General features: G+C 43.3%; 1 protein-coding gene across 5 annotated transcripts in view; it reads left to right on the top strand.

Moving 5' to 3' along the window:
• The first annotated feature begins 1507 nt into the window (after positions 1–1507).
• bltp3b (bridge-like lipid transfer protein family member 3B) overlaps positions 1508–15299 on the top strand; it is a 143756-nt gene continuing 129964 nt past the window's right edge. For all 5 annotated transcript variants that reach the window (XM_063072540.1, XM_063072537.1, XM_063072538.1 and 2 more), the window contains exon 1: positions 1508–1693. In XM_063072540.1, coding sequence (XP_062928610.1) covers positions 1650–1693 — 44 coding nt within the window. In that variant the 5' untranslated portion in view covers positions 1508–1649. The remainder of the gene's footprint in view (positions 1694–15299) is intronic.

Here is a 15299-nt window from a genome sequence, read left to right as displayed (position 1 = left end):
GTGAGACCCAACGTACATTAGGAGACTGTTTCCCCAAGCACCTATGCTCCATCTGCCAGAAAAAGCGGGATCTCCCAGTGGCCACCCATTTTAATTCCACTTTCCATTCAGATATGTCTATACGTGGCCTCCTCCACCATCGTGATGAGGCCACACCTAGGTCGGTGGAACACCCTGTATTCTGTCTGGGCAGCCTCCAACCTGATGGCATGAACATCAATTTCTCAAACCCCTCTGGTAATGCCCCCTTCACCTTTCCCCATCCTCTTTTCCCTCTCTCACTTTATTTCCTTGCCCATCCAGCGCCTCCCCCTTTACTTTGTCCTATGGCCTTTTGCCCTCTTCTATCAGACTCTCTCTTCTCTAGCCCTGTATCTCTTTCACCAACTTCCCAGCTCTTTACTTCGCACCCCCACCCTTTCAGGTTTCACTATCATCTTGTGTTTCTCTCTCCTCTCCCTCCACTTTTTTAAATCTACTCCTCAGTTTTTTCCCCCAGTACTGCCGAAAGGTCTTGGCCTGAAACATCGACCGCACTCTTTTCCATAGATGCTGCCTGGCCTGCTGAGTTCCTCCAGCATGTTGTGTGTTTCTTGGATTCCCAGCATCTGCAAATGTTCTCGTTTATTACTTGTGGTTGGCGTATACCAACTCACAAACAGCCAATATGCATTCCCCACCCTGCTTAAAATCTGCGGGTCCAATATTGGTCTGATCGGTTAAGTTGGCACCCATAGTAGAAGCAAATCTGAGCACCTTCCTATAGATGCTGCCTGGCCTGCTGCGTTCCGCCAGCATTTTGTGCGTGTGTTGCTTGTTCCATCATCTGCCGATTTCCTCGTGTTTGCGAACTATATTTTCCACCTTGATTTGATCATTCCGTCATTTCAATTCAGGTTCTTCCATAAACGTCAAGTCTTGCTTTGTACTGATACTCTTCGCTCTGATAGGTGCTCCACTCTACCAGTCCTCGTTCTGATTGGTGCTTAGACACACTCCCCTCGCAAACTGTTCAATCGGCCCCTTTCTGAATGACGCGCGCTTTGCCCCGCAAATGGATGACGAACAGACTGCAGATGTTGGATACTGAAACAAAAAAAATCAAACTGAAAAATCATGCAAGGTCTCGATCCAAAGCGTGGACAATTACTCCACCCCCACACCAATCTAGATGCTGCTCGACTCGCTGAGTTCCTCCAGCTGTTCGTTCACTGCTCTGATCCGCGCTAATCCTGGCCCCACACTCCTCGGTCTGGTCGGCGTCGCGCTTTGCCCCGCAGACCTCGCTCTGGTCGGCGCCGCGCTTTGCCTCGCAGACCTCGCTCTGGTCGGCGCCGCGCTTTGCCCCGCAGACCTCGCTCTGGTCGGCGCCGCGCTTTGCCCCGCAGACCTCGCTCTGGTTGGCGCCGCGCTTTGCCCCGCAGACCTCGCTCTGGTCGGCGCCGCGCTTTGCCCCGCAGACCTCGCTCTGGTCGGCGCCGCGCTTTGCCCCGCAGACCTCGCTCTGGTTCAGTGTCCATCGATGACAGTAATGGAAGCAGCTCGGCAGTGAGCGGGTGCCTGAAGGAGAGTCCGCCTGATGCCACATCCGCACAGGATTGTCTGATATGGCAGCGGTTCGTTAATGTCTTCCTGAAGGGCCGTGAGTGATGGCGGGACTCATCAAGAAGCAGATCCTGAAGCACTTGTCCAGGTGAGCGATGCGGTATGTGGGAGGTTGATAACTGCTTTTGGTTCTGACTAGGAGGATGTTTCCGGGCCTCGCCGCTCCTGTGTTATCCTGCCCATAGAGTGTGGACGGCTGCGGTCGCCTCTCCCGTTTCCCCGGAGCCCTCCCGCACTATTACACAATGCGCGGAAACCTTCCGCTCCCTCTCCCGTAGTGCTGGTGTCATGTTGAATGAAACCTGAGCCGCACACTGATGGGCTAATAATCGCGCATTGACAAGGATTCGCCCACCGAGGTCTAGATTCGGAAATAGCGGTGAACATAGAGCAGATACAAAACCAGAGATGTGTCTCTGCTTCTGATATTTCAGCCGGAGTGAAGGAGAAAATTGCACCGTTTTTTTAACTGAGAGCCGAGAATAGAGCGGGAGTAGAGAAAACTTTTCTCGTTTCTTTCCTACTGAGATTGGCTTTCTTTGAACCTGCACTTGCGGATTGTCAACTGTTTAGCCATGTGAGCATTGCGGGTGAAAATTGAATTAATTGAGCAGATGACACCGAAGTGTTTAATGCCGTACTAATTGACACGTCGAGACGGGGTGGAGACAGTCTGTTCGGGTCAGATTTTCCAGCTCTGAGTTATCTCAGAGAACCGTATTGAAGGGGAGGAAGGCAGCAACGAATTTTGCCATTGTGATAGTACCCATCATAACAAAGAGGGAATAATCTTAAACTGTGATTTTTGACCATATATTAAAACGGGGCTTTCAGTGAAACGGCGTGCTTAATTGAAACGAATCAATAAAAAAGTTTTAACTCGTGGGTGTTCAGTATGAAGCTGCAGAGAAGTGGCTGGTTGAGGGTGATTTTGATTTGAAACTGAATTGCTGTTGATTTAGACCGCTGCAGGGCCAATAGAGCAGATTGCTTTCGCAATACTTTGTGTAATTTGTACATATTACTGTATTACGCTGACGCGGTGTTGACATATTAGTTTTTTTTTAAACACGTTTAGGAATTGTACATTTGAAATCCACAAGAAAATGCGGGATTTTATTTTAATCTGTATTTAAAGCTTTTCTATAGTTTGGTGTTGGTGGCTGGAGATTGAGTTAATGTATGCAAGTACAGCTAAGGCTAATATGTTTGAAAGTTCATGATTGCCTTTCTTTCAGTTTATCAATGTTGTGGTTGGTAAGTGCTTGGAAAACTAATGCATTTGTGTACTTTCTCTGACTCATTGTGGTGCAAGATTTCTTTGTGTTCTATGCTTAGAACATAGAACATTACTGTACAGTGCAGGCTCTTTGGCCCACGATATTGTGTCAAACTTTTAACCTACTCTAAGATCAATCTACCACTTCCTTCCTGCATTTTTCCTTGATCCATGAGATTATCTAAGAATTTCTTAAATGGCCCTAATGTGTCTATCTCCTTCATGAACCCCAGCAATAAGTTCCACGCACCCACCACTTTCTACTTTCCTCCAGTCATCTCAAAATTATGCCCCCTTGTATTAGTTCTGCCTTGGGAAAAAGTCTCTGGCTATCTATGCTTCTTATCTTGTACACTTATCAAGTCACCTCTCATCCTGCTTTGCTCCAAAAAGAAAAGCCCTAATTCACTCAAGCTATCATCATAAAACATGGTGTCTGGTAAATCTCCTCTGCACCCTCTCTAAAGTTTTCACATCCTTCCTATAATGAGACAATCAGTCCTGAATACAATATTCCAAGTGAGGTCTAACCAGGGTTTTGTAGAGCTGCAACATTACCTTGTGGTTCTTAAACTCAATTCTATGATTCATGAAGGCCAACACTTTCTTAACCAGTCTATCATCTTGCGCTGCAATTTTGAGGGATCTGTCAACGGTAGACCCCAAAATCCATCTGTTCCTCCACACCACTGGTCACTGACTTCCAGGCAGAATACGTTCCATATAAAACCACCTTTTATGCACAAGCCATTTTTGAATCTGCAGAGGCAAATTTCCCTGGATCCTGTGCCTCTTGTCTTCCTGAATTAGTCTAACTTGAGGAACCTTATCAAGCACCTTACTAAAATCCATATATGCCATATCCACTGTTCTACCTTCGTTTGTTGCTTTGTCACATCCTCAGATAATTCAATCAGGCTTGTGAAACATGACCTACTCCCCAGAAAGCCATGCTGACTATCTCTAAGTAAAACAAGAGAAAATCTGCAGATGTTGGAATCCAAGCAACACACATAAAGTGCTGGAGGATCTGGGCAGGCCAGGCAGCATCTATGGAAAAGAGTACAGACCCTTCATCAGGACTAAGGGGGAAAAAAAGATGAAGAGTCAGAGTTGACTCTGCTGGTTGAGTTCCTCCAGCATTTTGTGTGTTACCCCTAATTAAACTATGCTTCTCTAAATGCTAGTGAATCCTGTCTCTAAAAATCTTCTCAAGAAATTTGCCCATCACTGAAGTAAGACTCATTGGTCTTAGGGTTATTGGGTTCCCACTACTCCATTTCTTGAACAAAGGAATAACATTTCCTGTCCTCCATTCATTTGGTACTAATTCTGTGAATAGTGAACACGCAAAGATCATTGGCAAAGGTTCAGCAAACACTTCCCTTAGTAATCTGGGGTATATCCCATCTGGTCCCAGGGACCAGTGTTTGTCAAAAGTTCCAGGACATCCTCTTCCTTAACGCCAACATGTTCTTGTATACCAGCCAGTTTTACGGTGTCCTCACAAATGTCAAGGTCCCTGTCACTGTTGAATATTGAAGGAAAGTATTCATTAAGGATGTCCGTGAGCTCCTCTGACCCGAGGCACATGTTTCCTCTTATATTCCTGAACATTCAGTAGACAATAGACAATAGGTGCAGGAGTAGGCCATTCGGCCCTTCGACCCAGCACCGCCATTCACTGTGATCATGGCTGATCATCCACAATCAGTACCCTGTTCCTGCCTTCTCCCCATATCCCTTGACTCCGCTATCTTTAAGAGCTCTGTCTAACTCTTTCTTCAAAGAATCCAGAGAATTGGCCTCCACTGCCTTCTGAGGCAGAGCATTCCACAGATCCACAACCATCAGTGTGAAAAAGTTTTTCCTCAACTCCGTTCTAAATTGTCTACCCCTTATTCGTAAACTGTGGCTTCTGGTTCTGGACTCCCCCAACTTCGGGAACATGTTTCCTGCCTCTAGCGTGTCCAATCCCTTAATAATCTTATACGTTTCAATCAGATCCCCTCTCATCCTTCTAAATTCCAGTGTATACAAGCCCAGTTGCTCCAATCTTTCAACATATGACATTCCTGCCATCCCAGTGAACCTACGCTGCACTACCTCCATAGCAAGAATGTCCTTCCTCAAATTTGGAGACAAAAACTGCACACAATACTCCAGGTGGGGTCTCACCAGGGCCTTGTACAACTGCAGAAGGACCTCTTTGCTCCTGTACTCAACTCCCCTTGTTATGAAGGCCAACATGCCATTCCTGCACTCACTCTAATCATCCTCCTGTTCTTCACATGTGTAAAATGCCTTGGGGTATCCCTTAATCCTACTTGCCCAAACCTTTCATGCTCACTTCTAACTCTCAGCTCCACTCTTCAGCTGCTTCCTGGCTAGAGTCTTGTCTGACCCTTGCTTCCTAAACCTTAAGCTTCTTTCTTCTTTTTGACTACTTGTTTTAGTACAGTCATTATGGTTATTAATTAAAAGAAGCACAGCTTCCTTTAATTATAGTGACTACTAAAAGTGTAGTACTGAAGTTGTGCTGGGTATGGAGTTGGGAGACTGTGGCGGGCGAATATGAGATGGAGGCAGACAAAAGGGGATGGTGATGAGAGGTATGTTGGAGATGGCAGTTGGCAGGAGCTGTATCCAGTCTATATAATTCCCTCCCCAACTTCGCTCCATCTGCCTCTCATTTTTGTTCTTCACCTTTCTCTATCTGGTACTGCTTCCCAATTTCAAACAAGCTCCTCCCCACCTGGTACTACCTGCCTATTATCTTTCCTCTTCTTTAGTTCACCCGTCATCTTCTTCTGCTGTCTCACCACTCCCATTCTTCTCTTTATACTGGCCATCTGCCCTCTCCACTCTGTCTTGATGTGGGGTTTTGACTTGATGAGTTGACAATTCCCTACATTCCACATATGCTTTTCTACTAGCTGAGTTACTTCAGCTGATTGTTAGTTACTTCAGCAGAATTTGTGTCTGTGAATCATTGATGTGAAGGAATCTTTCCCCTGATTCTTGATATAAACAAAGAAGAGGGTTGCAATAAAAGTGGAAAATGCTGAAAGTGGAATGTGTGTGATTTACTGAATTCAGGCCATTAAGCTTACATCAAAAACATAACAGATTCAGCAGATGCTGGAAATCCAGAGTAACACACATAAAATACTGGAGGAACTCGGCAGGTCAGGCAACATCAAAAGACTTAAGCTTTCATCAAAATCTAGTTAATGGTTAATGGAGGCCACTCTTGGCTCCAGAGTCTGGCCTTGGTAATGTGTTCTGGTAAAACATCATCTTCAGCTGATTTAATCAGTGATATACCCTCCATCATGAGGTCAGAACTGAAAGTAAAGTGAAACTCGGAAAATGACATAATCCTTCAACACTTCTTTGCAGCAGGACCTGGGCGACATTCTGGCTTGGGCTGTTAAAATAGAAAGCAGCATTAGTTCTCTCTTGAAAAGGAAGTAAGAGAAAAGGGCATGATAGGCCAATTGCTGGAATTCACTATCATGAAAGAAATTAAGCACTTAAGCTTTATTATCAGTAATCAACATTAATGTGGTTTTATTGAAGTTCTAACCAGCAAGTTCTAACTGCACAGGGTATGTCTGGAGTTTCAAAAGCTACCCGATGAAGTAGCAGACATTGGGTTGTTAAAATAAATGTTTATGCTAGTTTGATGAACATATGGCATGGATGGAGGCTTAGTTGTATAGTAAAGAAGATGGGAATAAATGGGTCTTTCAAGTTGGTAAACTCTGGGTTGAGTTTGCAGATATTGTGACCCTTACGCAGTTCTCGTCTTAGATTAGATTTAAATGTATTTTTTAATCACATCATTGGAAAATCTTGAAATATTTATGTCTTTATATTTTTAATTGGACTGAAAGCCAAAATTGTGATAACAATAAAAGTAAGCACGTTACATTAAGATCTGAAGTTCACAAAAGTGGACTGACAGCCACGAAGCCAGTTGCAGCCGATCCAGGAGCCCATTAGTTGCAGTCCACAACCTCAGTTCAGCGCAGAGATGAGTAAACCTTGTTGGCAGCGAGCTGAACACTGGCCCATTCCTCTCTTCTGGCCCCAAAAGCCTGACTTTTTCAATCTGGCCCAGCACTTAAATCGGCCAAACTCTGGATCACACACTTTGGTAAGAATAAGAAAAAGAAATAGTTTGCAAATAGTGGGAGTGGTTGGTGCACAGCAGGATCACGGTACACTGGATTGTGAAACACTATGTAAATGTGCAGCTCCCTATTTCAGTAGGGTTAGAGCACAAAAGAAAGACTGTCTTGCTTCACTTGTAGAAGACATGGTGAGACAACACACTCAAACCGTCGTGTGTAATTTTGGCCTGTGTACCTATTGTAAAGATATAGCTTTTATTTTTAGAACAGGTGCAGCATAGAATTAAGAGACTGATCACTTGAAAAAGATGGTTGTTGTGTTAAGCGAGTGAGGTTAACCTGTTCTTGAATGGGGAAAAATGAGAGATGATCGTAAGGAGATAGACATCCAAGGCGGGAGGAGGAGATGGTGGCGCAACACAGCGTGTGCAGCTCTCTGGTGAAGTGATATGATATTTGTGAGTAGGATGCCGTGCACAATTCTGATTTGATGGAGACAGACGTGAGAGGCAGAGGAACATCTGGAGAAATTTCTGAAATGCCTGGTTCGCTGCTGCTGCTACTGTGCGATCGAGAATCTCCGGAGGGAAGGCCCTAAAATCCCCGGCTTTGAGAAGAGTTATGGAATAGATGATTGGCTGAATCTTGAGATAGTGGTATGAGTTCGACCCTCCGTTGTTTGGGGTCAACCATGGATGTTGCATCCTAGCTGTCAAAGTTGATACACAAAAGCTAATACACCATCCAGGGCAGTACAATATGTGGAGCAAGCTGTTGCCCATACTGCAGCCTCTCCCTCTCCACGCAGCTGATGAATCCAAAGGAACAGCAGAAGCTGATACGGTTTAGCACCACCTTGGTTACAGGAGATGCTAGTCAATGTTGAAATCAATGTAGGACTGCCATAGCGACTCCAACTCTGGACTGTTCCTCAGGGTTTACTCCTGAGGCCTTCCCCATGAATGTGTATAGCTGCAATGCAATGGAACTTTGAGATCAGAGTTTTCCGTCCCCTAGATGAACTACTAACCTGGGTTGATGAGCCCCATCTGCAGTATGAGTAGGAGTAAGAATTTGTTTCATATAGAGGTTATAAATATTTAATTTCCAGTAAACTGTGGATGTTCACGGCTGAACTATGTAGATTTTCAGTTGCTAAGATCAGGTGGAGAAGTGAACAATAACTGGTGTATCAGCAGTGAGATTGTATCCTGGAATAGATCTAAGGAGCCACACAGTGCACTCATGCTATTTCTCATGTTCGTAGAAGCTACTGACTAGGTCCAACTGGCGATTCTAACCACTTTTCCTTGACATTGACTGGCATTGCCATCAATGAATTTTCCTACAGTCAACATCCTGTGAACATGGGAGTAGATGAGTGGGTGGACATGTGGTCAACTGCCAGTTCCTAACTGAACCTGATGCTTTCTTATCACCATGTTACAAGTCAGAAGAATGAATCAATATTATTCTACTTTCCTGGGTGGGTGCACCACCAAGAGCAAGTTTGTTTGATTAGACTCCCATTAAAAACAGGCTTGCATTGTGTAATGTGCATGCGATGTATTGGCAGCTAGTTATGCTTTTTTGAATTCCTTAACCGTGACCTCTGCAATGCTGAAGGCTGCAGGTTTCCCTCCATAACACATTCACTTAAAAAATACATCGCTATTCTCTCAAAATCGTGGAACTTGTTGCCAAGTATCTGTGGGAGTACATTTACGCAGGTAACTTAGCCCCATTTTCTCAAGGGGAATAAAAGCTATTTTGCCAATGACATCGCAAACCTTTTAATGAATAAATAAGGAGATATTAGGTACCTGGAATGGTTACAGTGTAATCCAAGGAAGAATTTCCTGACATCTACTGTCTTAAATCTGTAAACCTCTTGCTATAATCCTGACCTGATTTCCAACATAAAATGGGGTGAAATGGCTGATTACAGAGGCTGAGAAGACTGAACATTCTGAATTTCTTAATTAGTCCTTGGCCTTAATTATGATAGATAGTTACTCTATTAAATTAATTTGACTCACATTAGGTTGGGGAGCATAATAGTACAAAGAATTAACAGTTAGCTATTTGAATGAAGCTTTATTGATACAGTTTTATAACAAGACTAGACAACGAGGTGACCTGTTGGGGCACCCTTTGAGAGAAGGGTAGAGCAGTCTGATATGAGTAGAATGAACATTAAATTTTCCTGAATGCTATTGATATCACTTTGCTTTGGAAACTAAAGTAGAAAACCTCAGTTTATGAAAGAAGAATGATGTGTAGCAAAGGAAATATACCTGCTCCTCATTTAACGAAGGACACTCTTGATGGCATCATTTCTGGTTTATCTGCCACCCTTGTGCCTCTCATTGTCATTCTGGAGACGTGCAGCCCTTTCATCCCCCGTCTCCTCAGCTCTTGGTTGTTGTTTGTCTCTGATCCTGGAGACATGCATGCCTCTCCTCCTCTGTCTCTTCTTCTCTCATCTTTTTTTGTCCTGACTCTTTGATCCTGGAGTCGTGTGGCCCTGGCCTTATCTGATTCTTGTTCTCTCTCTCTCCTTGCCGTTGCCCAACAACGTTTGGCATCATCCCTTGACCATAATGACCCCCTTCCCTTTCCACGTGGCATAAGTAGGCTGACCATTTTTTTTTACTCTAATGCTGGATAGAAGATACGAAGCAGTAATACCAAAGGATGCTGATTATTCTTGATGATGTGGTTGGCACTCTCCTAAATGGATGTGATATAGTCACCGCTGTCCTTTGATCGTAGCAAAGGGTTTTATGGGTGTCTCGAAGTACGTCATTACAGTAAGATTTAATTATGTCTTATTGATGGGTGGCAGTTAGATCTGTCCCAATCCTGCACATGCAGATGGTGATTAGCAGAATGTGACCCCTTGAAATCCCTCCTCCTCCCTTCCCCCATCCCAGTATCCCTCCCCCTCCCTTCCCCCATCCCAGTTTCACTCTGCCCCCTCCCCCAGCTGCCTATCACCTCCCTCACGGTTCTGCCTCCTACTACCCATTGTGTTTTTCCCTATTCCTTCTTCACCTTTTCTGCCTATTCCCTCCCTGCTTCCCCTCCCCCACCCCTTTATCTTTCCCCTTACTGGTTTTTCACCTGGAACCTACCAGCCTTCTCCTTCCCACCCTCCCCCACCTTCTTTATAGGGCCTCTGCCCCTTCCCTCTACAGTCCCGACGAAGGGTTCCAGCCCAAAACATTAACTGTTTAGGGTTAGGGTTAGAGTGCCGTTTTCCACGGATGCTGCCTGACCTGCTGAGTTCCTCCAGCATGTTGTATGTATTGCTTTGACCCCAGCATCTGCAGATTATTTTGTGCCCTCGATACAGAGCTGCCCTGCCCTTTTGCTCTGGTAGGTGTCGCTCCTGAGGCTGACCGTGCACATGCGTCAGGCTGTGGCGTCCCAATTTCCATGATGGCTGATCGGGTCTCGGGTGAAAGGCAGCCTGTTGATTTTTGGTGAATGAGCAATTTTATACGAATATATAACCCTGAATTTTGCCAGCATTTTGTAAGTTAGCGCATTTTAATTCGATGTAGCCAAAAAAAGTGCCGCTGTAATGTAGCGTTTGCGCTGATTGGTGGTCACAGACAGACAGACAGAGCATGAGAGTTTTAGTAGTATATAGAAGATAGATATACAAGTTTGCCGGTAAAAATGATGTAATTATTGCAGTTAAAATTATGGACAAACTATTCCATTTGGCTTTCAACATGTGAGTTCATCTACTTCCATCCTATACATTGGGATAGACTACTTTCTAAATGGTGAGAAGCTATATACATTGAAGCTCCTTTCAGGTCTATCAGTAAGATATTATAGACTTAGAAAATAAGCTAAAAGACCATTGCAATATTTGCCCTTTTGGTTAGAACGCAAAGTAGTAGAATTTAAGCTGCAGCTATATGTATCTGCAATACCCATCCTTAGAAATGATGAGCATGGTGGTTGGGGAGTAGAAAGAGATTATTCAGTAGTTTCATTTAGTATCAGAGAAATGTATACAATATACATCCTGAAATTCTTGTTCTTTGCAGATATCCACAAAAACAGAAGTGCCCCAAAGAATGAGTGACAGTAAAAACGTTAGAGACCCAAAGCCCCCTACTTCCCCCCCATGCACAAGCAGCAGCAAAACAATGACCCTTCCCTCCCCCACTTACTTCAGCAAAAATAATCTTCCACCCATCAAACAAGCAATTGCAAACCCTCCTCCAAAGAAAGACCATGTTCTGCCGTATAACAAAAACACTCGAGAACAGGTCCCACTACTGTAAAGAGCTGAAGTGTGAGTGTAACTCCAGGTCAGGGTCTTCAACAGAACACCATCCACTCTGAAAAGAAAAAAGAGAGACATCAAAGGTAGAAATTAAACTGAGGATCAGATTAATTGCAGATGAACACGGAGTTGCCATTGAGCACCATCGTAGCTGCCTCCACCTGTACTCCTACGTGATTGAAAGTATAGTTATTTTTTCTGGAAGTTTGAATGGGATGATTTGAAATTTTCAGAATGGGCATAAAGAATTTCTGCCATTTGAGTAGTCTACAATTAGGGAAAGGTCTAAAAATAATTTGTCTTCTGAAAATGGCAATTGATGTTTCTTTCTTTTTGTGCTCACTTTAAATCAGGGATTAATAGATTTATATTAATCAAGAAGTTCAAAGCTCCGAGAGGAAATGGGTCCATGGAGTTTGACCATTCTGTTGTGATCCAACTGAATGGTGGAGGTGGGATAAAGAAGTAAATAGCTGGTTCCTGTCAATGTGCCGCTGTGGAAAATTGTCAAAGAGTAGAAGTACCTAATAGAATGGCACACTGGATCTGAATGAACTGTTCTTGTGGGTGTTGCACCAGGGTAAGAGTGGCTCTTTCATTAAAATTGGTAAACATCATCAGGTAACAGCTATACAAATGGAGTTTGATATCTGAGTCAGTGCAGTGAACCAGAATCCTTGGGCCAAGCTGCAAAAGAAGAAACTCCTGGAGTTAGACAGTTGAACTTGTTATATTTGTAATGCTTGTTTAGTTTTATTATAGGGATAACACTTAACTCTAAAACCTGAAAGTTATAAATGCAAGCAACACACATCAAAGTTGCTGGTGAACGCAGCAGGCCAGGCAGCATCTCTAGGAAGAGGTACGGTCGACGTTTCAGGCCGAGACCCTTCGATTAAATCTCTTACTAACTCTTCCTTCAGTTAATCCTGACGAAGGATCTCAGCCTGAAACGTCGACTGTACCTCTTCCTAGAGATGCTGCCTGGCCTGCTGCGTTCACCAGCAACTTTGATGTGTGTTCCTTGAATTTCCAGCATTTGCAGAATTCCTGTTGTTTGCAGTTATAAATGCAAGCCTGGTTCAGGACTTAAACAATGTGTTTGTTTGCAATGTGGGGTATTATGTATATTGATATTGTATTTATTGAGAACCATATAAAATTGTACAATGGAGTTCTTGTCGTTCTATTTCAGTTTGAAACTGTCCACATGATTAGGTGGTTGGAGAAGATTCTGCAGCAAGTGTGCAGACCATAAGATTCATCACTCATCATGCATCCTAAAAGTGATCTTGACTATCCTTTTCTGGTTTGAGAAACTTTGTTTTCCAGGTGCTGGTCAGGATTAAAATGGTGCTATAAATACAAAATAATTAACTGGATTCATAAAGCATAGAACAGTACAGCAGGGTACAGCCCCTTCAGCCCACAATATGGTTCCAACTTTTTAACTCACTCTAAGATCAATCTTAACACTTCCCTTCCACATAGCCCTCTCTTTTTTTCCATCCATGTGCATATCTAAGAGTCTCTTAAGTATCTCTACCACTACCTCTGACAGCATGTTCTCCACACCTACCACTCTTCTTTAAAAAATAATTACCTTTGATGTGTCCCCTATACTTTCCTCCAATAACCTTAAAATTATGCCTCCTTATATTAGTCATTTCCTGGGAAAGGTGGACAGTCAGATATTTTTCCCCCTGCGAAAACATCTCTGGCTGTCACTCTGTCTATGCCTCTTATTATCTTATACACCTCTAGCAAGTCACTTCTCATCCTCCTTCACTCAAAGGAGAAATACTCTGAGTTGCTCAACTTATCCTCATAAGACATGTTTTCCAATCCAGGCAGTATCCTGGTAAATCTCCTCTCAAAAGCTTCCACATCCTTTCTATAATGAGGCAACCAGAACTGAAAATAATATTCAAAGTGTGGTCTAACTAGAATTTTATAGAGCTGTAACATTACCTTGCGAATGGTGAACTCAATTCCCTGACTATCGAAGGTCAACACATCATATGCTGCCTTAACCGCCCTATTAATTTACAAGGCCTCGAGGGATCTATGGATGTGGACCTGAAAATCATTCTGTTCCTCCACTCTGCTACGAATCCTGCCTGTATTCTGCCTCCAAAGTGTATCACTTCACACTTTTCTGGATTTGACTCTATCTGCCACTTTTCAACCCAGCTTATCATCCCAACTGCTACCACCTTTTGCCTTCTGTGGACAATCCAATTCTTAATCCAAGCCACCAAGTTTCCTTGGATCCCAAGTCTGGTGTCTTTTTGAATAAATATGTCATGTCAAGTGCCTTACTAAAATTCATATACTGTACACTGCAACATAAAAGATGGTGGGAGGAGAGAGAAGCAGCGCGCCGTGCGTGCGCAGCCTTCTGGTGAAAAATGATATCGTATCTGTTAAATAGGGGCCGTGGACAATTCTGATTTGATGGAGATGGAAATGAAAGCACAGAGGAACATCTGGAAAAATTTCTGAAACGCTTGTTTGCTGCTGTCGTTACTGCGCGGTCCGAAACCTTTTGGAGGGAAGGCCTCAAAATCCCCTGCTGTTGGTGGCCGAGAAGGAGGTCGAATTGCTCGGATAGAGATGGCAGTCTGTACTCGGTGTCGGAGAGCTGATCAGAGCTTGAAGTTTTCGGATGACTCAGAGTTGGATTGTGGTCGGGCATGGCAGGGAGAGTTTTTCTTCCTTCTCCCGTCTGCATAAGATGTGGGACATTTGGGAGACTTTGAACTTTTACTGTGCTCATGGACTTCTTCATCAAGTTATGGTATTGTTGCACTGTTGTAACTATATGTTATAATTATGTGGTTTTGTTAGTTTTTTTCAGTCTTGGTCTGTCCTGTGTTTTGTGATATCACACCGGAGGAAATATTGTATCATTTCTTAATGCATGCATTACTAACTGACAATAAAAGAGGACTGCGTGTCTTCATAATCTAAATAATCTAAATCTACAATTTTCAGCCATCCTGAGGTTAGAAAAATAGCATTACATAAAGAGTGAAAATATTATCTTGTATATGTTTGTGAAAAGCTCAGTCAATACGGCATCCCATCATTGTTTGAATAAGGCCAAAATACTCAAGATATCTTTTCACATATATTTGAACACGAATGCCTCATAATCTAAACAAAACAATGTGTGGAAGCTGTGTAAACTGTATGCACTTGCCATTGGTACAGGGTGATCTGAATGCCTGTAGCAACCAGGAGTAATTAGAGATGGTACTGAGTAAATGGCAAATCTCTTTGTCATGATCTCTCTGGGAAAATCAGTTATATGTGTAAATGAAAATACAGAAAATTCCCATTTGAAATTGATTTCAGCAGGCTAGGAATCCAGACTGCTTCAGAGATGACTTTTTTAATGAATGCAAACTGCATGCTGAAAATTTGGGTGGGAACTGAATTGAGGTTTGTGGGCGCAAGTGATAAGGCCTCAAGTTCAGTCTGAAAGAAAAATATAAAGATTATCTTTTATTTGTCACATCCACATCAAAACATAGAGTGAAGTGTGTTGTTTGCATATACGCAATCTGAGGATGTGCCGGGGCAAGTGTCACCTTGCTTCCAATGCCAACAGGTTAGCACAGTAGTGTGGCAGTTAGTGCAATCACTTAACAGCACCAGTGTTCAATTCCCATCACTGTCTGTAAGAATCTTGTGAATTCTCTCCCTGACTATGTGGGTTTCCTTCAATTGCTCCAATTTCCTTTCATATTCCAGAGTTGCGGTTATTGAGTTATGGGTATGCTGTGTTGACGCTGGAAGTGTGGCAACATTTGCAGGCTGCCCAGCACAACCCTTGCTGATTTGACTTGATGCAAGCAGTGTATTTCACTGTATGTTTCAATGTACAAGTGACAATTAAGCTCATCTTTAAAAAAAAACTTTACTAACCCTAACCTATCCATTTTTGGAATATGGGAGGAAA

The sequence above is a fragment of the Mobula hypostoma genome, chromosome 20 (genome assembly GCF_963921235.1).
Source record: "Mobula hypostoma chromosome 20, sMobHyp1.1, whole genome shotgun sequence".
Taxonomy (NCBI): domain Eukaryota; kingdom Metazoa; phylum Chordata; class Chondrichthyes; order Myliobatiformes; family Myliobatidae; genus Mobula; species Mobula hypostoma.
The sequence above is the reverse complement of the archived record's forward strand: the minus strand, read 5'-3'. Positions and strand labels throughout refer to the sequence as shown.